Below are 23,087 nucleotides of genomic sequence, written 5' to 3' on the forward strand. Positions count from 1 at the left end.
TCAGATTGCAATGTTGCTATCTTTTATCTCACTGGAGGTTAAATTGGTTTAAAAGCAGAACCTGCTATAGAAAAATAAGCGGCCTAGCCTGGCATGATTAGAGAGCACAGCTGTGAGTTCATTCACTACCTTCTTAGGACCTCCAAACACACACGCACACAATGACCCTGTTTATTTTCACAACAGAACATTCTCTGCATCCCAGCTGGTCATGCAAGATCCCCAACCTGCCAAAGACTACACATCCAGAAAGACTGGAGACCAAAATGTGCCTTGAGCAGGGGTGGATCCAGAGGGGGGGTCAGTACACAAAGTTGAGGATGCAAACAGTAACATTCTGAAGTAGCTCCAGAGCCACAAGAGTACAGACAATTCCAAACAGGCATCTTTAGAATGGACAAGTAAATTCAATGATGATTATTACCTATAGAGCTAACAGGAAACAAGGAATGACTTTGCTCCTTATTGAAAGAGGAATTGTGCACAGATGTTGGACATATGATTGGCCCATCTTTGTAAATTGTGGCTCCCCTACGGCCCCTTATTTAGAAAAGCCCTAGATCCACCAGCTGACACTGAGCTGTTAAAGCCCTCACATGTGTGTTCAGTCAGACTGTTTGTGAAATCTATTAGAGGAGAGGTTCTGCCCATAGAATACACATGTGGAGTTTTTGTTTTTATGACAGCCCACAAACCTGTCTTTGTTGAGGGGAACATTTAGGGTGGATTAAGTCATAATTTGCTCACAGACTCTCATCTAATCCCTTGAAATTCAAACCCTTCAGCAGCTAATCCCCTCTTTGGCAGCAACAAGGATGTGACTCCACCTCGGCCTCTTCCTCAGGTGTGTGTTCGTGTGTCACCACTACAGCAGGTAGAAAAGCAACAGGTGGTCCTCTAAGAATGGCTGTCCATCAGCAGTGATCAAGATAAACACATTTACAGTGAATAAGACGCAACATGACAAAGATGAACCAATATCATCGACCTGCAGAGCCGGAGAGTCCACCGCCCCCCACCGTGTTAGACCAAGGCATGCGTGAGCCAGAGAATTTATTATTAACATCATGATACAAAAAAGAAATACAGTGATAGCATAATAGTGAACAGCTTTAAGCAGCACTCTATTTCTCCACTCAGATTTCCAAGGATGTGTGCCCAAATGAAGGTCAAACAAAAGCTATTAAAGTTTATGTTTCCACACAAAATCATAAAGTAAAAGTTAAAAAAAAAATACATATACACAATCAGTAAATGTAAGTGTATATATCTTTTTTATAGAGGACAAGATAGAAAAACCGATTTGAATAAATGACTAACTTTTACAAGTTTTCACCTCCATCAAGTTTGCCAACATTCTACCGGAAGTTGGCACTAAACGTTTTTGATTACTCTGATAAATACAACACATAGCTATAAATATGCATCATGAACATAACAATAATAATAATAATAATAACAAAGCATTATGTGAAGTTGTTGAACTTGAAAAAGGGAGATGTATTTCAGTCAAGGAAGGTTTTATTTTTCAGAGTACACCGGAAGCTCTCCTCCCCTGACAGTGACGCTCGGGCTGTGAAGGCGGAGTTGAGCGTAATAAAACCGTGTGAGCTCATCGCTGGAGTCAGTGTTCGCTTCACTGTCACTGGAATAAACAGTCGCTTGTTCTTTCAGGTGTCTCTCCGCTGCGGACAGACCCGAGTGTGCGCGCGGGACGGAAGTGGACAGTGGACGGATCAGGTCTCATTTCACCTGCGGGACAAAGTGGAACTAACGTCACGTGCAGCTCGGTAGGGACAGTCGCTTTTTTTTTTTTTGTAAACTGTCGCCGCAATTTATATTCTTACGGGTTCTAAAGTGTAGTGTAGCTTAAAAACAGCTAGCTGCACATTAGTGTGCACTGTAGTGCAACAAGTTACATTAAAATGCTTTAAATCAACTGTGGATATTCAGTGTGAACCTGCAACAACCTGCAAAGTTTTGTTTTTGTTCTGCGATTGAATGTGACAGTCAGTGCGCCATGTATTAGTCAGAGAGACGTGACTGAACACAACTGCTGCAGCCTCACTGACAATCAGGAGCCACATACACAACCTGATGTATAAAAAAGTGTGTGTTTGTGTGTACTTTCACACACACACACAGTCGACTCTTTGTGTTTCCTTGATTTCAGAGGACATTACTCGAAGTTGCATTGATTTTCTCGACACTTACTTAAACATTAACCAGATTTAGCTTCCCCCAAGATGAGTTATACCTGAGCCACACAAACACACACATAGTCACTCCACCAAGACTTCAGAAGACATTGCATTTACCTACAGTCATTTCCTCTGACCTATTCACCCGTCAACCATATTTATTATTTGTCTAACCCCAACACACACACACACACACACACACCCTAATCCTGCTGTAAAACATGTTCTCACGTTGACATTTTATGATTTACGTTATGGGGACTTGCTTTTTGTCTGAATAAGGAAGACAAGTCCCCATAGTGAGACAGATTTAGGTTATGGATGTTCTGTCCTCTGGCATGCTCCTGTACCTGCATTCATTCTGCTTCAGTGTGTGGGGGTGCGGAAGGTCTTGGAAATTAATTTTAGTCTGAAATTGAAATGTAAGTAGAGGAAAGTTTCAGTGGTCTGGTTACGGTCAGAATGTAATACTTAGGCCGAATGAGTAAGAGCTAGTCACACCCTGCAGGTCTGGAGAAAAGTTTTGTTGCTTAAGGATAAGCAAAGGTGCCTGTGATTATTCTGGCGACCCATAGTGAGTCACATGAAGGGGGCAGTCTGCAGCTGGTCCTGGAAGGGCTTTTTAAGCACTGCCGCCTACTTGTAGATTTCTGTGTCGTTGTGAACTTGTCTGAGCGCAGTCATCTCCTGCTGCTTCGCTCATGTGGGAAAGGTAACCACAGGAGGAAGTCCAGACCCAATTCTGCCATCATCCTCCGGAGTCCCTTTCTGAACATAGCTTTTGACCACTCTATCTGTTTGATCCTAGGTTCTGTATCAGCCATAATGAAGATCCCCTTATTTTGTCTGTGTGCACTGGTGATGCTGCATGGCCTTGAGGGTGCACTGCCCCAGGCCCCCTCGTATGGTGAACGGGGCTCTGATCTCGGCATACAGGTATTTCAGCAAGTGGCGCGCTCAAAGCCCCAGGAAAATGTAGTGATGTCACCCCATGGAGTGGCTTCCATCCTGGGCATGCTGCTAGCTGGAGCCCACGGTGACACCCGGAAGCAGATCATTAGTGGCCTGCGCTACAAGAAAAATGGTAAGGACAATTCCTGACTGTAGAGATTAAGATTCACATTAATATAAGATTGAGAAATAATTTGTTAAATCTGCACAGGTCCTTATAAGATGTTGAAGAAACTGCACAAGACCCTGACAGCAAAGTCCAACCAGGACGCTGTGCTGATCGCCAATGGCATTTTCAGCCAGGAGGGTTTCCCCATGGAGGAGTCCTTCGTAGCCACCAACAAAGGCAACTTCCAAAGTGAGAGCAGGAGCTTGAACTTCAGCAACCGCGAGAAGGCAGCCAATGAAATCAATGAATGGGTCAACAATAAGACCAAAGGTAGGAGTCATGGAGTGACAGCAGCTGCAAGTTCCCATCAGTTAAGCTTGTTATCCATTGATACATGCCTAAGGTGAGAACATAACTGAAACCTAGAAACAAATAGTCACAGATTTTGTGCCAAATCATTTCAGATTAGTGGGAGTGGCCCCAGATTTAACCTAAGATTATTTTTTTATTTTTTTTTAAACAAGCCTGTGTTGATTGGATGTTGCCTCCGTGTTGCATCTTCATTCAGGTCACATCTCCAGCTTGATCAAACCAGACATGCTGGACCCGACACTGACCCGTCTGGTCATGGTCAACTCAATCTACTTTAAAGGCTTATGGAAGTCCCGCTTCCAGCCGACGAACACTAAGATGAAGCCCTTCAAGGCGGGTGATGGGAACGTATATTCAGTCCCAATGATGTCGCAGCTGTCTGTCTTCAACATAGGTAAGTGGTGATGTGTGGGAGGTTTCCACTGAAGGTGCTTTGTGAGAGGTTGTTTTCGCCAATGTGTGTTTGTGTTTGCTTGAATCTCCATTTTTTTTTTAATTACTAAACAGATTTACTTAAAACTTACAGGAAGGATGTGGTTTGTGTCTGGGAAAGGTTTGGTGCAGATCCAGTAATCTCCAGTAAAGTCTTCAGCTGAGGAGACACACACCGCTGAAGCGGAGACTTTAGCCAGTTAAAGTTAGTCTCAGGCAGTGAACATTCATTTGTTTTTTTTGGGCGTAGCCTTTAACGATAGGGCCGAAAGTTTGCTATACTGCAGAGGTTCATGATTAAAACAGTTGATTTGATTGGTTTATTTACATAATGGAGTCCAAGATATTTCCAGGTTGAGTCATTGGTCAGTTGGTGTTGGGTTGTAAGGACATGCAGGCCTCGACATGTCACATCCACAGCATAATATTTATCCCTGTGTGAAATGAAATGATACTGCAGTCAGATGTCTATGTTTAGATGTGGTGTCAGAGCTGTGTTGGCATGGTGAGCGCTGTGAGTTTCCCATGCGCTGTGAGTTTCCCATGCAGTGCTGGAGTTAGACTGAGGCCATGCTCAGCTGTGAGGCACAGATGTCTCTGATGTATCCTGAAGTGTTTTGTTGACTCTTGTGTGGAAAGTCTGAGAATTGTTGCTTTGATCCTTGTCCCCAAAATAGCTGAATAAAAAGTTAAGTTTGGCCTGAACCTAGATTTAACAGGCCTAAATCACGTGTGTGTGTGGCGTTATAAACTTGTGTTTTATGAATTTGGGATTTACATGTTCTCTTCTTCTTCACTGTGCTGTGATTTATTTTAATGACCATTCAACTTCTGGCCATGAGTGTCTGTGTAAGCACAGTGGAATTGATTCTTTGTGTGAGAAAGTTACTGCTGTGATGTCTTTTTTGATCCAGCTGTTTAACTGCACATATGTCCTTCTTATTTTGAAGCTAACTGTCAAACTGTGTAAATTTTAAATTTTTATTTAAACAGTCAAAGGACCATGTTGGCTTGCTACTCCCATAAACCAACTGATAGAATGCATTGGTGTTCCAGACACTGTTTTGCCTTTGATTTAACGAACATCTGCTGTCTGCAAGGTCTTTTCTGAGGAAGAATCTGTTGGCCCTCAGGAAATGGTGCATTTTCCGCTCCCAGTTAGATTAGACTAAATAAAAGCACTGAGCAGTGATAACAGCCGTGGTCTGAGGGACAGCAGAAAACAAACAGCAACACAAACATTCTGCAACAGTAGATCTTGGCAAAAAAAACTGGTTTTATTTCATTTTTCCTGCATCACAATGAAACAGAGAAATATGTTCTGTAGTTTTAATACATATTCTAAATTACTTGTCAAGTAAAAGCAGGAGGTTTCTTGAGAATTACCTTGGATGTCAGTCAAAGGTTCAACAAATATAGAAAAAAATGTGTGTATTGATCTTTGATCATCATCAGCATCACTGTGCCACTTTGAGATCGTTTACACCACCAGCACATCACTAGTGGTTGTACTGACTGCCTTCATTTTTGTGCTCTGCTGTAAATTTTGTGCCATTATTTTTATCCATGAGAATCAATCAATGATTATTTTATGTATATATAATTTATAGTAATAATTAATAATCTTCTGTTAAGGCATGGCCACCACACCACAGGGGGTGAAGTATAAGATCATCGAGCTGCCCTATCATGGCAACACCATCAGCATGCTGATTGTCCTGCCCTCTGATGAGGACACAGCTCTGTCCCGTGTCATCCCACACATCAGCACAGCCACAGTAAAGAGCTGGACCGAAGTGATGCGCATGAGGAAGGTCCAGCTGGCCATTCCCAAGTAAGACACACACACACACACACACACACACACACACACACACACACACACACACACACACAGAAGTTACTGTTAAAACGTACATGCCTGAATGCGACAGACATTAAAAACATTGTGTGTGCATGTTTTATTTCTATGTCTACAGGTTTACTGCTGATGCAGAGGTAGATTTGGAAGCTCCACTTGCAGCACTGGGAATAACCGACATGTTCAGTCAGGCCAAAGCTGACTTCAGACACATAAGTGAGTGAAAGTTATTGTCAAATCCAAATGTATCGTATGCTTCCACAGCAACAGTTTGAAGAAGAGCATGGCCTAAAACCATTTGAGATGGGTGTTGGCTGTTTACTGCTATGAGCCAGTAAGAGGCATGAACGATTGCTTAATGATGAGTAAGACAAATGTCATCACTGCTGATTTGTCTCCCTGAGGACTGAAAGGAACACTAAATTAAGTGCTGTAGTGCCATCTTGTGGTGTATTCACACAGGCCCACACAGCCCTAAGAGGAGTTTTGACCAGGCTAAGTGTGTACAAATACTTGATTGATTGTTGGTATATTAATACTCTGCAAATGCTCCCAAGTATTGAATATGGACAGAACTGGATGAGTAATGTCAGACTGTTAATAAAGGCCAGTGGTCTTACTGCATACCCTTAAACACATTCTATTGTCTAAAACTAGAATTAACAGCGAGTGTTTTCACAGGTGCTGAGGGTTTGCATGTATCCAAGGCCCTTCAGAAAGCCAAAATTGTTGTGAATGAGGACGGAACTAAAGCAGCTGCTGCCACTGGTGAGTGTTTGCTTAGAGTGTCTTGTGTCATTTGATGGGGAATGAACCATGTGATCTTCATTTCAAGGTGAAACAAAAACTTAACAGGATCAAATGTAAACAGTGTTATAAAGACATGAATCTTTGTTTGGTCTTTCTTGTGTGAAAACGCCTTGAAGCTGTCTTAGTTTCTGACATGGGTTTGCTTTCTCTGTTTAGCTGCCATTTTGCTGGCTCGGTCCTCTCCACCCTGGGTGACAGTGGACAGACCTTTCCTCTTCCTCATCAGACACAACCCAACAGGTAAAATCTACTGTTAGAAGAAATACAGTATACATATCACCATCATTAAATGTTAGGAAGAAAACCAGAACAATACCTGCGGCTCACTGGAGGATTTTCAAATCTGATTTTATAAACAAGGGAGACCACAGACATAATGACAGATGTAACCGATTTTTAATTGTGGGAACGCAGACATTAGACAACACAGGACCACTCACTTGCTGTTTAAACAAACTATTTCTGAGTGGTGATTCCAGAGAGTTGGGAATTTACAGAAACTCACCTGAACATACGTGACTTTAAAATAATCAGCCTTGTCGGCTGATTGCTCTTGTTTGTGTAACGTTGTGTGCATACAACAGGACAGATTAGACACACACTCATACTGTTGTCACAAGTTTGTTTCCCTTTTCTATGAGCCCCCTGGTATGAGAAACAAAAGTCTTTATGCTGTAGGCTCCCAAGTTTCAGTTCTAAACAAAAGTAAACAAGAAATGGTTGGTGATGCTTACAGGTCAGCTTAAACAGGTTCTGCTTGATTATTTGACGTTCCTTTTATACTGCACAAGTCTCCATGATTTATAATCTCGGGGAGGAAATTGGAGAGGCTTCGATTCAGTCTGTGACCTTAAGATTTTGTCTGTAAACCCCTCACACACAGGATCCTTCAGACAGATATTCTGTTCAGATCAGCCTCAAATCAGCAGCTCCTCTACAAACATTAGAGGCACCTTTGTGACACACTTTTATTTGAATGTCATTTTTCTTGTTACTTGTGGTTAAATACACTTCACTGTGGAGTTGAATGCTTTTTGCGCTTCACTATGTTGAATTCTCCGTGTCTCTGTCCGCAGGTACCATTCTCTTTATGGGCCAGATCAACCAGCCTTGAGCCGAGCCCTCACTGGACAGCCCCTGGTAGTGTCATAGGCCAGCACAAAAAAAATACTTCTACACTCCCATGATGAACACAAACAAACTCTCACACACACACACGCACACACACACACATGCGCGCGCACACACACACACACACACACGAGCGCGCGCGCACACACACACACTTTTGCTGTAGACTTTATGTACAGTGTGGACATATGATGTAATTTGTTATAAATATTGCTTTTTATGTTTCTCATTTTCTGTAATGCATAACATGCTTTATACAATGTTTTGCAGACTAAGTTTTCTGAAAAGTTTTAATTTTTTTATACTTTTTATTTTGACTTTATTACATTTTTAAGACTTGTGTATTTTCTCAACTCTGAAATAATTTACTTTTTTTTTTCTTTCATTGCATCACTTTCAGTTTAAAAGCTTTCCATCTGAAGTCAAGTCACTCCAGTTCATTCTAAGCTTCACTCCTCAGTTACCTTGAACACTTGACATTCAGCTACTTAAATATGATTCTTTCCTTCACTGAGGAAGTCTTCTCTTATTATACCTGCTTCATATTTGAGAAAATAAATACACATATTTAAAACACCAATGATTTCTCTTCATTTAAGTGCAGTAATAATATTTAGTTCATGTGACTTGGGTACTGTTTTAATTTATATCATGTCTCTGACAATTATATTTGAAATATATGATGGTGTTTCTTTATCCAGAAACAATTTATACAGTATATTTTGTAAACCACCTATATTGACGCCCATGTGTGGCTATATGAGAGGTAGGCTGTGTTCAGGATGCTTCTGTCACTTTCACACAGACTCATACAAACTGGTGTCAAATTATTAAAGGAAGAACATGGATACATAAACATAGATCTAAAATCAGAATTTCAAGTTTTGAAATGAGAAAATAAGTCAGTTCCAAATTCATAGTTTGATTTCCTAAGTTAGGGCTGTCCAAGTGACAGAACTTATATTTATGATTAAAAGTTACATAAATTCCAACTATAACGGTGATATTTTTACTGTTGAATTGCAGCTTTCAAATTTAGAAATCAACATTTTTTTTGTCTTAGTATTGTTAGTCCAAAGGCTAGGTGTTGGAATTTTATGAGTTATAATAAAGGTTTTAATATATATTTAGAAATTGACAAAAAACAACCTTTTTCATCCACCTAGTGGAAATTTTATATCTTAAATTTGAATTTCAGTTATAGAAAGCATTGATTTTGAATTGGACATAATTTGTTTTGTAGATGTTGAACTCCTTATTCAAGAATTTTAATTTAATGTTCCTAAAGTTGAGGTATGTGGAAATAACCCTAGTCTAAAACGGGTTACTTAGTGAAACTTTATATTATAGAGTTTAACAGAGGCTTGATTTAAAATGTTCTCCTGGAAATTCCATATCAGTTTGAAATTGGTCAAAACTTTTGTTTTCTGTGGTAGATTTTGAACTCCTGATTCTATGATTGCAATTTACATTCTTTAACTTGAAGTTTAAGAACTGCTGTGATATTTCAAATAAGAGTTTGGAATTGCAATGCTAGATTTGGAAATTAAAACGACTAGAGCTTGGAAATGATGTTGTTAAATTACACTTCACACTGCAAACAAACATCAGGTCTAGAGATCTAGATCTGGAATTTCAGAAGTACATGCTGAGGCATACTAAACAGATTGAACGTGTTGTTATGGTATGACACTGTAGTTAGTGTATGTAGTTTATCCCCCTGGTTTGATATTTAAAGAGAGAGAAAGGATTTTTTCTGTGTATGCAGTCAGTCGTGGGGTCCCATGTGGATCACCGGTGCACTTCAAAGCTCCATCTGAATAAGAAGATGATCAAAATATATAATTCGTCCTGAACCTATGTAGCTGATGTAGCTGATGCAATGGAAGAACTCGTGGTGCGTTTCTGTCTCTCTGCTGATGCAGTGTGTGAAACCCTTCTGACCCACTTGCCGGTGAGGGGTTATTACGGTACCCGGTGAACCTCCATCCTCTCACGTTCATCCCAGCGCGATCCGGTTGTTGCGCAGTGGCCGCGCTGATTACGGTAATCCTGCCAGTGTCAGCTGATCCTCCTCCACTGGGTCTGACCGAGGAGGAGAAACCAGCCGGAGCAAAACACTGACTGCTGCCACGGTTCGAGTCATGGCTGCGGAGATTCACTCGAGGCCCCAGACCGCCAGACCGGTTCTCCTCAACAAGATCGAGGGCCACTCGGACGCCGTCAACATCGCCGTTTTGATCCCGAAGGAGGATGGAGTGATCACGGTCAGCGAGGACAGGTGAGCTCGCCGAGGAGGCTAGCGGTAGCCTATAGCGGTAGCCTAGCGGGATCCGTGTATTTGCTGGTCATTACGCTTGTAATCCCTGGTGCACTGGGTCACAAAAAAGCGACGAATCGAGAGATAAGAAACCTTTTCTAACTATTTTTGTGGTTGTTGTTGTTGTAATACGTGACACCGGGTTCAGCAGAGGAGGGTGAGGGAGGTAGACATCCATCAAGAGGGTCCTCTCTCCATAGAATATCCGGGAACGAACTACCAACCCTGCGTAAAACTAAACCGGACATAAACATGTAGTTTCCACTCTGTCATGTTCGCAGCTCGGGCTCATTGGTCGCTGTGTTCATCAGTGTTTAAACGTGTTGGGTTGGTTTACATTAACTCAACGCTCACTAGCTGGTTAGCTCCTGCTAATGTTGTAAACATAACCCAAACTAACCAGGTGCTGCCTTCAAGTGCTCAGCGAGGTCTGCTAGATTTTTTATTTATCTAAAGTCTGTTTAATGGAGTTGTTTTAGCAGGGAACAACAATTAAGTTGTATTCGTGTGTACACACTCTCCCTGAACATCACACATGGACAACTTGGTTTTATTAGTCAATAGTTTAGCGGTTGATTGAAATCAGCCCCATGTTTTTAGCAGGAGCCTGAAGGCATCTTTAACCTGACAGATCTCTCTGAGTCAGCAACGTGACACACATCAGTCACATCAGTGCACACACACACACACACACACACACACACACACACACACACACACAGGGTTATGGTGGCTGTCATGCTCGGGTTTCAAGTGTGAAGAAGCAACATCCTCATTCAGAGAGAAAGGACATTAGAGGCTGTGAAGAAATGTGATGCAGTTTCCAACACCGCACGTCTAAACCACTTGATATTGAAAAGGGAAGTTGTTTGTTTGTCGGAGGTGCAGCACTCTCAAATTCTGGTTCCTTGATTTGAAGCAGACGCTGCTTCTCAAAGCGCCTGTTTCACTCTGCAGATATCTTGCAGAAATAGAAGTAAAACCTTAAGTTTGGTTCCTCATAAAGGTTGTTGGATGGAAACTCTTTCAGGGTTGGTACATATGACCTTTGCAAAGTTGTCCTGTTTCTGTTTCTGGTTAGGGCTGCTAAAGCTTGTCCTACGTATTAATATCCATTTAAGATCAATAGATGTTAATAATGGTCAAAAATCTGTCAAAAGTTACAACAAAATACTAGAAGCTGGTAAAGATCAGACGTACATTGTCAGAAGTGCTGAATTATAAATTCTTAAATGTGTTTCAATAGTAATGTTAACCAGCTGAAACGACTGAAACTAATAAATGTGCAATCCTCCCCCACTCAGTGTTGCCTTATGATCAGAGTCCAGCTTTGTGTGTGAAGAGTATTAGGGCTCGTTTCCCAGATGAGGATTAACTCCTAGTCCTGGGTAAAGAGTTTTTTTCAATTGATATTTCAGTTCCAAAGTGTAAGGTCTCATTTTCATCTACAGCTCCTCATGTAAACATGTAACAAAGTAGATGAATCTGTAGCAGAGAGCTTTCAATGGGATGTTTTGACTTGTTTCCTCAGAACGATTCGGGTATGGCTGAAGAGAGACAGCGGTCAGTACTGGCCAAGTATCTACCACACAGTCTCCTGTAAGTACGACTACACTGTTTCTGTCAGAAAAGGAAAAATGGATGTTTGCCTGTGTGTTGACCAAAAAGATTTCCAGTCATGCAATACGATGCATGTATCGAGTGAGGTCGCCGCTCATGGAGAATCTTTGTGTCTTTCTCCCTCAGCTCCATGCTCTTGCATGTCATACCACCATGACAGCAGACGCATCTTCATAGGCCAGGACAATGGAGCTGTTGTGGTGAGTAACACTAACTCCAGCAAATGGCCTCATATTCTCGCTGCAAGCCTTTAGTAGTTCAAACAGATGAGTTAGAAAAGAAGCTGCATATCTGGTTTAAAATGGGCCACAGTGTCAATGTTTGGGCTCCTCCAAATGTGAGCAGAATAGTTCTTAGAGTTGACACTGTGTGTGTGTGTGTTTGCTTTGCCCTCCAGGAGTTTCTCATCTCTGAAGATTTCAACAAGATGAGCCATGTCAAAACATATCCAGGTGAGAATTTGAGATCAGAACAAATTGCATGTAACTGTCAAGCAACAATAATCAAGCACTGCAGCTGTGGTAATGCAATTCATTTTTCTGTGTCCATTAACGACCATGTATGATTGAGAAACTAGCTTCATGTAACTTTACAGGCTGTGCTTATTTTGTAATATTTTCCTTGCTGATGCAAGAATAAATGTTCCAGTTATTTTCTTCCTCTACCACATATCATTGCAATAATAATTTGAATCCATGTCCTTCCTATTTTACCTTTTAATTCAAGCTCTTCAGTAAAATGCACTGGTTCTCCTGTTCAGGAAAATTATTTCCATGACACAGTGATTTCATTTTTATCTACACTCACTTGCTAATTTGTTAGGTACACCTAGATAAAACTGAAGCAGTATAATGCAATAAATCCTCCTCTGATGAGCTTTATGATGTTGAGATAAGGAGCTGAAATGTTTTTAAATGGTTATTTCCAAGGCTGTAATTTAATCAATATTGAATTTAAGTTTAACATAAATACATAAATAAAGCATTGGCCACAAACAATAAATTGAGGTGTGAACAGATTCACTCAGAGCTGTCCACTTGTGATCACATCACCCAGGATGGATGTTAACACCAGGTCTGAACAGGGCCTCACTTCCACCAAGCCTGTTGCTTTACAGTACAATACAGCACACGTCTCCACTGGAATGTTCCATCTGGTTTCCACCACTTACAGTTATAGAGAATCAACCACTGCTAAAAAACATGACTCACAATCAGATCACATTCACATGTGTCTAAGAAATTTCCTCAGAGTTGCTGACAAGGAAATTGTCCAATAATCAAAAAACTGTCAGGTTATAAATTTATATGAGAAAATGACTTTGGAATTTAGTTTGGAAGAACTTTCCTCTCTGTCGTTCACTTTAATTACTTAACACAATCTGTGTTGCATTAGTATACAGCAACACACAGTGTTTGTGGTGACAGTGTCTTTTGCAATTACAATCTTATTCAAGTCTGTTCTTCAGTAGATACTAGAAGAAAAAACTTCTAGAGGAGAAGAGAGAGAGGACCACAGTTTCAGCTTCACAGGCTGGATTCATGGCTGTGGTTTGGTCACGAGGCTGGAAAATACAAGGAATTTGAAGTAGTTTAGGGTAAAATATAAAATACACACATTATAACTTTATGTAGGATAATATTCGACTTGAATATAGTTTTACTTTCGCCCCAATTGTGATTTGACCCCTAAGTTCATTTGAAAGTCTCTTATGTTTTTCAAGAAAAATGTTCTCAAAAATGAATTAAATAATCACAACCAGCATACAATTATTTTATGACTGAATTGTTAGATGATGGTGTGTGTGTGTGTTTGTGTTTATGTGTGTATCTGTGTGTGTTTTGCAGCCCACCAGAACCGTGTGTCAGATATGGTGTTCTCCCTGGAGAGTGAGTGGGTGGTGAGCACTGGTCATGACAAGAGTGTTAGCTGGATGTGCACCCAGAGTGGAAGCATGCTGGGGAGACACTACTTCACCGCCTGGGCCTCCTGCCTACAGTATCCTTCATTCAGTCATTGTGTGCGTTAGTACCACTCAGTTAAGTGTCTTTTTAACGTGTGGAGCCAGTTGAAGCCCTGACTGTACTCTCAGATACGATCACGAGACGCAACACACCTTCGTTGGCGATTACTCAGGACAGATCACGCTATTGAAACTGGAAAAGCAGACGTATTCTACAATCACCACGCTGAAGGGTCATGAAGGTAAAGACACGTTTATTTGTTTTTCGCATAGTTTAGGTGAGTAATCAGCTCTGTTTGTCTCACGCACCTCTATGCATCAGAAGACTCGGATGTTGCATATGCAGGTGTGGCTGCAATAAATAATACATGACCCAGATTCCTCTACATGACTTCATAATAAGAGAAAAAAGCTCATTCGACAAAGCCACAAACATGTCATGGTATGTAGCATTTTAAAAAAGCAAAAACAAATTATCCTGATTGTTCCTTTGTAAGTGATCCAGTGTTAATATGAGTCAGGGTTTAAAGGCCATGTTAGTAAGTCATACAAGTTCAATCACCACCATTTCCCATAAACGCACTTTTTCTACCTTCCTTGTGCCCATTACTCATCACTGGTTTCATATTGTTCCATGGTAAAATTCCCAACAGCTGTAACATTTGTCAACCTCCTCTCCTCCATTCTGCTTGTTTTGTTGTAATTTTAATTCCTCATCTGACATTTGATTTGTTTACATGTTGTTGTACTGCATGCACTTAACTTTGGTCATAATGTTGGTTTTTACATGAACGTTTGATTTACTTTTTTTTAATTTAAACCTATATTTGCTAATCAAAAAGCGTATTTCATAAACTAAAGCCTTCGTTCTGCAATGCTATTGTTGGACATTTGATTATTTCAGGGCTGTATCATAATTTTTATTGATAAATATTTGATTTTATATAATACCACAATAACACTGGGTCAATTTGAGTCACTATCGTCATTGTTTCACCTCCAGTGCATTCACATGCTGAAGCCAAAGTCTGATAACAGTTCAGTTTCCACATGGCGCTGCATTCTGCACACTATAGCATTTTATGGTAATTATCGGAAATGTTCGATTTACCAGCTGGTCTATGAAAATATATTTTGAATCATCATATACAGGCATTATGATGTGGAGAGAAATGCATTGTTTTTACAAAATGACTTTTGTAGTGTAATTGTGATTATACTGGGGAGGAAATGGTGCTGAGGCAAGCAGAGAGAAACAAAGCACGAGGGAAAGAAGTTTGTCATTGGATCCACCAGAAAGCCGACTTCTGGAACCAACAGACGCCTTCAAATGGTTGAGTTGTTGAGCATGTTTTGAGCAACCCTTGCAGGAGAAGGAGGTCTGCACAGCTAACTGATCCAACATTAAAGGAATGTCTTCCTTGGAAAAGAGTGGGAGTATAATGGGTTGTTTTACAATCGCAAATATCGTGAGTGATGAATGCAGACAGGAGAACACAGGAGGCAGAACACTGAATGTTGAGGTTACAGCCTCTCAGAATATCTCATTTTGAGCATTTAGATAATTTGGAGAAATATTATGAAAGCTGTAATATGGCTGCTTGCTTTGGGAAATGAAGGCAAGTGTGTGCAGATGGTTTTTATTTGGCTTAAAAAGCAAAGCCTCTGGCTTTATCTTAAAGTGTCAAAATAAAACAGGATCCTGTTTGAATCATGTCTAACAGCAGTGAACCACAGGAGCTTTTAATCAAACATTTACTGACGTTCACTATGTACGTGAGCTGAGCTTCAGGGAACAATTTGACTCATGTGACACCCCTGCTCCACAAGCAGTTCCATTCCAATTCTATTCTCCATGATAATGATTATGATGGGAGTGTCAGTGCACTGTGATTAGCACTGTTACCTCACAGCAAGATAGTTCTTGGTTTGAATCCCTGTGTCTTTTCTCTGTGTACTCCGGCTTCCTCCCACAGACCAGACATGCAGATTGGGTTAACTGGAGACTCTATATTGACTGTAGGTGTGAATGTGAGAGTGGTTTGTTGTTTGTTGCTGTAGGTCAGTCATGTGAAACACTGACAATCTGTCCAGATTGCACCCTGCCTCTCCCCTTTTTGCTGGGATTTGCACCAGCCCCCTGTGACCCTTAGGATATAGGATAAACTGTACAGATGATGATGGAACATGCCGTCCCGTTTGCTGCTTTAGAACCATAGTTGCTTGTTTGGGTTGAGATCTGGTATTTGTGCAGATTCTTATGCTCATTAAACTATTGATTGATCATTTGAGGCCTTCAGATGGAATCATCGTCACTGAGGAAAACCCCCTCTCAAGGGCTCAGTGTATTTGTGGCTGTGCAAAAAACTGAATACCACAGCAAAATGAGTTGCCAAGGGTGCTGCTCTGTGTGAAACAAACACTTCCCTATGTTCTTCTTTGGACTTTTATCACACAGGAATTTGTTGGGAGGAAGTACTCATCTCACCAGATGATCATCTATTTCAAAATGGGTCTGCCAGTTCGGACTGTCAACTGTCCGCTACAAAATGTCCTACTCGGCCCCACACTTGTGATATCCAGTACTCATATTTACATTTTAGATAGCCTATGTATATGACACTTTTAAATAACACAAATACATCTTGTCTTTAATGAGCTTCTAGGTCTAAACATGGGTCTTGGATATGAACTATATGAGCCAGGACTCGTTGTAAAGTTGGCCTAAGTAACTGGATAAGAAGATGTAGATGAGAAGAGCTAGATCTAGTGAACAGCAGTCACTGCTCATCACCTGACTAATTCTCTACACTGATGTACAGTGAGCTTCATGGTAAGGAAGTGCTTCTCCGCAGCAGGGACGGGGAAACTGGTCAGAATGAGGGAAGGATGAAGTTCACATAACTGAGACTGGAGAAATGTTTCATCTTTCAGCACAGGAACGACCCAAAGCAACAACAAGACTAGAGTGTCCTTCAGTTGTTCAACCAAAGTCCAGATTTAAACTTCATAGTACGTCTCTGAAGAGATCTGAAGATCTGGGTGGTTTAATGAAAAATAGATTTATTGTTTCATTTTTTAATCAATATGTAAACATTTCTCATAATTGACTAATGGATTGGATACTAATTGGCAAAAATGTTAATGTTATTCATTTAACATTGTAAAACGAGTCACAATACGTTTTGAAGCCACTGTAACTATGATTGATTTGCACTGAATGTTTCTTGCTCTTTCCAGACTCAGTGTTTAAATGTCTACTTTACTAATAATATACTGTAAGTCAAAGGTCAAAGTGTTGTGGCCGTCACGAGTTCCATTAACATGTGGTACGGCATTGGACTCGGGTCATAGTGCATCTTCTAATGACTGTGGTCCTCTAGCTCCATCTAAAGCCAGTCCCAGGTTTGTGTGTTTGAAACTGCCTGTAGTTCCTCCAGCAGGCACCAGGTGGAGCCAATAGGTCAGAACATGAGCTGCCTCTCCACACACTCCAGCAGCTCAACGTCACAAAACTTAACAAGTGTCTTCTTGTCTTCTGACCCCTCCAGGAAGTATAGGAGCTCTGTGGTGGGACCCTGTCCAGAGGCTGCTGTTCTCAGGGGCCTCCGACCACAGCATCATCATGTGGGACATTGGGGGGCGTAAAGGACGGACGCTCCTGTTGCAGGGCCACCAGTAAGTTGTTCAGTGTTCTTTACGTGCAGGGAGGTTGATTGAGCTCCTCTTGTTTCTGTCAGGGATTCGGAGGCTTAAAGATTTGATTAGGAAAATTGGCTCCCACATGCACATGTCTAGTTTGTTCATTTCTCCTCACAGCCGTGTCTCCTCTATCTCCCTCTGACACTCACCCATGCTGTCCTGTCAGAAGCAGGTCTCGCTGGTGTCAGTTACAGATGTCCAATGGTGCTGACTCTGTTTTTGTCTCCTCTTCTCTTTCTGAAGGCAACTCTTATTTCAGCTCCCCCCTGTTACTGGAGTTATCAATGAAACCCGTGTGCACCAACGCGTGTCAGAGTGTTTGCACTTTTGCAGGATTTGCAGAAGCTTGTCTCTCTAAGACACCCATACAAACGAGGGCTGTCACGCTCCTGTTGTTCCGACAAAAATTAAATCTGCTTTTGACTTGTTCTTTATCTCTTTTCTTTTAGTGCCCCCCCGCACTCATCTTTGTATTTTTATTCTATTCAACTCATTAAAATGCTTTGAATAGAGAGACAGATTTTTGCTCGTTTTAAACTCTTCTTTATGAGCAGAGATTGAAAAATAACAAAACAAACAAAACATTTTATGAATCTGAGGTAGATCAATGATGTGTTTAACTCCTCACTGTGCTTACACAATGTATAAGCTAGCCCTAGCTCTTGTTTATCAGCTAGTTACTAAGTGACTGTTGTTTGGAGCAGGGCAGACGGTGAACATTGGAGTTATTAGTTATTAGTTATTATTTTCAGTGACACCTGTTGCAGCTGAGTCAGGGGACAATTCTCTTTGGGTTTATCGGTGCTATGCTACAATTTTCCCATTACACATGGGCGTTGTAAGCCCTAAAGTTTCAGTGTGAAGGATTCAGTGACATCAAGCTGTGAAGTTGCGTTGTGCAACCAAGTGATTATACCGCTCGCCTCTCCCTCCCCTTCAACGCAAGTAGGAGAAGCTGAAAACAGAAGGTCTATCTCCGGAGCCAGTGTTTGGGTTTCCGTTCATGACTAGTGTAGGAACATGGAACAGTTTTTTTAATCCTTATGTAAATATAAAGGTCTCATTGTTTCAGTTAATTACACATGAAGGAAAACCTAATTATGAACCTTATATTTCAATTCCTGCCTATAGATCCTCTGAAATCCTACACACTGGACCTTAAATGTAAAAATATTGAATACAGCAGATAAATTAAAACAGTTTTATGTATTTTTTTGAATCTTCACCAATGCGTGGGGGGGAAATACTCTGTATAAGACTCTGTTCTCCAGCTTGTTGCTAAGATTGCTGCTTGGGTCCTGGCAGGTAGTGAACATTGTGTTCCAGAGGTTTTTTTTTTATTATGAGTGATTGTAAGAGCTGCTTAGACCGAACCATATACATCACATGTGTCTGTAAAACTACCACATGGGGTTAGATGAGCTCAGGAACTGCTGAAGTCTGTGTTGATTATCACTGAATATTTCCTCAGTGACGATATTGATAAATGTGGGTTTTTAACCAGACGTTTGTTGTCATTGTGAACATCTTAACTTATATCACTTTTTATTCTTTCTCTCCTTTCGTCGACGCCCCCAGCGAACGCGTTCAGGCCCTGCGCTACCTCCAGTTGACGAGGCAGCTGGTGTCGTGCTCGGCTGACGGAGGCATGGCAGTGTGGAACATGGACACACAGAGAGAAGAGGTTAGTAAGTAGGTCGTATACACACAACCAGATACAGGATTTACAGTGTGATAAACTCTTAAATACCCTTTTATCAAATTATATTATTTACGGTTTATAAACATTTTTTCAAGTGTTTGATTCAAATTAAGTTATTTTACGTGCAGTCCAGGTGAATATGATATTTTGCAGCTCTTAGGGATTTATTTCACTTGTTTATATTCAATTTTAACCTTTAAGTGTCTGTGTCTCCGCAGGCGCCTCAGTGGTTAGACAGTGACTCCTGTCAGAAGTGTGAGCAGCCTTTCTTCTGGAACATCAAGCAGATGTGGGACACTAAGACTATGGGGCTCAGACAGGTAGGAGAGTGTGATCATTGTCCTGAGCAGTGGTCGCTTTCTCAGTCAGGAGTCAATTTGACATTTGGGTGTTTCCTGTCTGCAGCACCACTGCAGGAAGTGCGGCAAAGCTGTGTGTGGAAAATGCAGCTCCAAACGCTCCACGTTTCCAATCATGGGCTTTGAATTCCCTGTGCGGGTGTGTGACGCCTGCTTTGACACCATCAAAGAAGAAGAGTGAGTACAGGGCTCCTATAAAAACAATCTGTAAAATGTAACCTAGTCACACTGCACTCCTGTTTTCAGAGCACTGAGGGCAACTCGGATCTAACTCTGCCTTTGTGTGTGTGTGTGTGTGTGTGTGTGTGTGTGTGTGTGTGTGTGTGTGTGTGTGTGTGTGTGTGTGTGTGTGTGTGTGTGTGTGTGTGTGTGTGTGATGCAGTCGAACACCACTGGCCTCGTTCCACGAAGGGAAACACAACATCGCCCACATGGACATGGACCCATCCAGAGGCCTGATGGTCACGTGTGGAAGCGACCGGATTGTTAAGGTCAACAACAGCTCTTTGATACCAGATAACTGTTACATGTGTCCAACACTGAAGCCTTTACGTGACACTCAAACCAAAACCACTTGAATCAATATCATTGCTCTCACACTGCTGCTGCACATTTTTACTATTATCTGACATTTTACTGACCAGACAATGTGTTCATTAGTCAGCCTGTGCAACAATGATAACAGAGCTTCGTACCAGGCCTCCTCCGTCACTCTTATTGGCTGTTTTGTCTCCACAGATCTGGGATATGACGCAGGTGGTTGGCTGTAGCTTAGCAACAGGCTTCTCTCCACGCTGATTGGCCCAGCCCACTACATGCTTCCCCCCGCGCTGCGGACACTTCCAGTTTCATTGAAACCCCCCTCTGTAAACCACATCTCCATGTCGCACCTGGGATCTTCAACTACATCCTGGCCAGCTTTGGGTGAATGTTCCAGTTTTTGCGTGTGTGTGTGTGTGTGTGCGTGCGTGCGTGCGTGCGTGCGTGCGTGTTCTGGCCCTCCACATTCCTTTTGCTTCTCGTGAAGAAATTTTTAATTTCACTGTCAGTATGTGACTGACTTTTGACTTTTTGTGCTGATCTGAAACAGAACCCTGAGCACAACGGTGCGTGTGCCTGTTACGGGAGAGACAGAATTGATATTAGTGTTTACATTCAATATCTTTTGACAAAGGTCATTTTTTATTACCTTGCACTGTAAAATCGCCGGCCAGCCCTTCCTGTAAAAACACACTACCTTCTCTTCCTATTTGTTATGGCCCACTAACTGCATATTACTCCGTTTAACATGTACAAAACCCCCTAATCATCTGTATATAGCTCTACAACATGTGTACAGTAGATAGTTTGCTTGAAATGACTCTCACTGTTCAAGGTGATCGGCTTTTTCTGTCTCTTTTTTCCTCTATTGTTTCTTTCACTAGCTGGCCTTAAATCTCTCTCAGGAGGTTTTACATCAGTAGGTTGTCACTGGGCGGGGGGGCTCTTCATGTTAGTCGTCACTGTTGTGTAATTGTGAGATGAATCAGGCGTGATGAGAGACTGGCGTCTTTCTCGATAGACGACGGAAATCTCCTGATAAACTTAACAGATGCTGCGGCAGGAAGTTGATACAATCAGCTTGCATGGCAGCACCGATCCAGCCTCCACCTTATAATCTCAGGTGAGCCAGGGGGAGACAATTTGAATATGTTGCCATACACGAGCTTTGCACAATTGGGTCCAGACTTTCGCTGCGGTTTTCCTTTCACACGTGAACAATGCAGCAGGAGATTCTCCACCCAGACGAGTTCACGACACAGAACTCTCCGGAGCGTTCAGGTCGGAGGTGGTGCAACAGGCAGAGTCAGGATGTAAATGATCCGCTGTCGAGATCTTGTTTGAATCCTGTGGAGGATTTCTTGCTATGTTTCCAGTTTAGTTCAGTTTTTATTTTGGGGGCTGGCAGGAGAAACTTAGTCTTCGTTCTCACAAACAGCCCCTCTGGATAATGTCCGTACATTGAAGACGTCCTGTCGCAGCCATCCAGGGGTGTATCAGTGGGATTGCCATTCGAGGGTTGATTGGAGCGTGACAATTTCAGCTTTGTGTTTTTAAGTCTTCAACTTTATTTAGAGGTAATTAAAAAAACATATAGCACAGCATTACCCTCTTGGAAAACTAATGTAGGTAGATACCAAACAAAGCACTTATGGTTTCAATCCTCGAATGCCTCGTGAGAATTATTTTTCATCTGTAATTTGAAAAATATTAATAAAGTTTCTTTGGTGTAACATTGAATTTCCTTCCACCATGAAGACACATAGGTACTGGGCAGTTGCTCGTAATGAAAAGCAGCAATACATGCTGGCATCTGAATGGACTCCCTCTATTATAAATGACACATACAAAGTCTAGAGGTTTGACACTCAGTGCTTCTGGTTGTGTCCTTTGCATTTCACCTCTGCCTGTTCTGAGCTCCCCTCCACACACACACACACACACACAGACACACACGTCTGTTTTCAAGGATTTCTCGTAACTCTATCCCCACAGCACTGAATTGCACAACTTTGTGGTCTTTTGTCTTTGGATCAAACAGAACCTTTTTTGTTCAATGTAGCGTCCGTGTAAATAGCGGCTAATATCTTCTAATGTCAGACTGATGCTTGCCTTATTGTTAGTGAGGAAAAAAAGAGCATTATAATATTGGAATGCCTGATTTCAAAACTGTAGTCACATTCCAGTTTTTTTGATCATGTAGTGTATATTTATATTTGTAGTAAAGTATTTATCTATTATCACTGTAAGTGGTTGTTTTACTTTTCTTTGTGCCAGTCCAATAGTCTTTATTTCCTTGTAGTTACAAACCAGAAAATGTTGAACGCTCATGAACACTCAGTGAACTGAGATTGACTGGTTGATCATCATCATCATCTTGTAGCAAATTTTCCAAGAAAAACTCTTAAGGATGTGACGTATGTGCTCGATCCCAAGTGCCTTGTCTCAGCACCTCTGTTCTGCTACTGAGCAAACAGTTCTGCAACACGAGCTAACTTTAGTTTACAAGTGGAGTGTGGCCCACTTGTGTCAGCAAACAGCCAGCAAAACACATGCTCCACATAAGAAGAATAAACAATATGCACAACAGTTTTCTCTAGTGAAACTTCTCTGGCCAAGAAAGACATTGACATAGAAAATAATAGAATAAATTAAAAACTAAAAAGTCGGTTTAAATCATAAAACGTATAATTCTCTTTGGGTTAATCACCAGTGGTGACATATTTAACATTACACAAACTTATTTAAGCCATAAAAGTATCAAGTGATGGAGCTTTAAAGTCTTTACATGTTCTTAAGACTCATCTGAACTTTTAGAAATAGGCAAACTGGTCTCATCCCACCTCTAAGTGTGAGTAAAAACTCATTCATGCAAAACATCATCAGGGATCTGCAGGTTATTGGACTTATTCTGATATGTTTATTTGATTGTGTTCCTTTTATGACACAGAAACATTAGTAATGTTTGTTTATTGAAGCAGACTTTTACAAGACAACCTCACACCAGTGAGTTA

At 41.3% G+C, this 23,087-nt stretch overlaps 2 protein-coding genes across 2 annotated transcripts; both read left to right on the plus strand.

The window, feature by feature from the left end:
- Positions 1-1,532: 1,532 nt before the first annotated feature.
- serpine2 (serpin peptidase inhibitor, clade E (nexin, plasminogen activator inhibitor type 1), member 2) lies at positions 1,533-8,447 on the plus strand. The gene is made up of 9 exons (XM_069534390.1): positions 1,533-1,790; positions 3,010-3,285; positions 3,364-3,591; positions 3,830-4,027; positions 5,701-5,899; positions 6,045-6,142; positions 6,608-6,694; positions 6,893-6,976; positions 7,813-8,447. The coding sequence occupies exons 2-9, from the start codon at positions 3,027-3,029 to the stop codon at positions 7,848-7,850; spliced, it is 1,191 nt and encodes a 396-aa protein (XP_069390491.1). The 5' UTR covers positions 1,533-1,790; positions 3,010-3,026; the 3' UTR covers positions 7,851-8,447.
- Positions 8,448-9,932: 1,485 nt separating this feature from the next.
- On the plus strand, positions 9,933-21,806 carry wdfy1 (WD repeat and FYVE domain containing 1). The gene is made up of 12 exons (XM_020095094.2): positions 9,933-10,148; positions 11,719-11,786; positions 11,934-12,007; positions 12,205-12,259; positions 13,655-13,805; positions 13,900-14,012; positions 17,322-17,448; positions 19,051-19,156; positions 19,393-19,494; positions 19,580-19,710; positions 19,916-20,024; positions 20,272-21,806. Exons 1-12 carry the CDS (start codon positions 10,012-10,014, stop codon positions 20,329-20,331), a joined length of 1,233 nt encoding a protein of 410 aa, XP_019950653.1. The 5' UTR covers positions 9,933-10,011; the 3' UTR covers positions 20,332-21,806.
- The last annotated feature ends 1,281 nt before the right edge of the window (positions 21,807-23,087 follow it).

The sequence above is a fragment of the Paralichthys olivaceus genome, chromosome 11, assembly GCF_024713975.1.
Source record: "Paralichthys olivaceus isolate ysfri-2021 chromosome 11, ASM2471397v2, whole genome shotgun sequence".
In the NCBI taxonomy this organism is placed as follows: domain Eukaryota; kingdom Metazoa; phylum Chordata; class Actinopteri; order Pleuronectiformes; family Paralichthyidae; genus Paralichthys; species Paralichthys olivaceus.

What these genes read in the sequence shown, in the direction of transcription:
- serpine2 (XM_069534390.1), top strand. Translation starts at nt 3,027, where the DNA reads ATGAAGATCCCCTTATTTTGTCTGTGTGCACTGGTGATGCTGCATGGC. An exon ending in GTCCAGCTGGCCATTCCCAA is followed by an intron (nt 5,900 to 6,044) that starts GTAAGACACACA and finishes CTATGTCTACAG; the next exon opens with GTTTACTGCTGATGCAGAGG. An exon ending in TAAAGCAGCTGCTGCCACTG is followed by an intron (nt 6,695 to 6,892) that starts GTGAGTGTTTGC and finishes TTCTCTGTTTAG; the next exon opens with CTGCCATTTTGCTGGCTCGG.
- wdfy1 (XM_020095094.2), top strand. Translation starts at nt 10,012, where the DNA reads ATGGCTGCGGAGATTCACTCGAGGCCCCAGACCGCCAGACCGGTTCTC. An exon ending in CCATGTCAAAACATATCCAG is followed by an intron (nt 12,260 to 13,654) that starts GTGAGAATTTGA and finishes TGTGTTTTGCAG; the next exon opens with CCCACCAGAACCGTGTGTCA. An exon ending in CTCCTGTTGCAGGGCCACCA is followed by an intron (nt 17,449 to 19,050) that starts GTAAGTTGTTCA and finishes CGACGCCCCCAG; the next exon opens with CGAACGCGTTCAGGCCCTGC.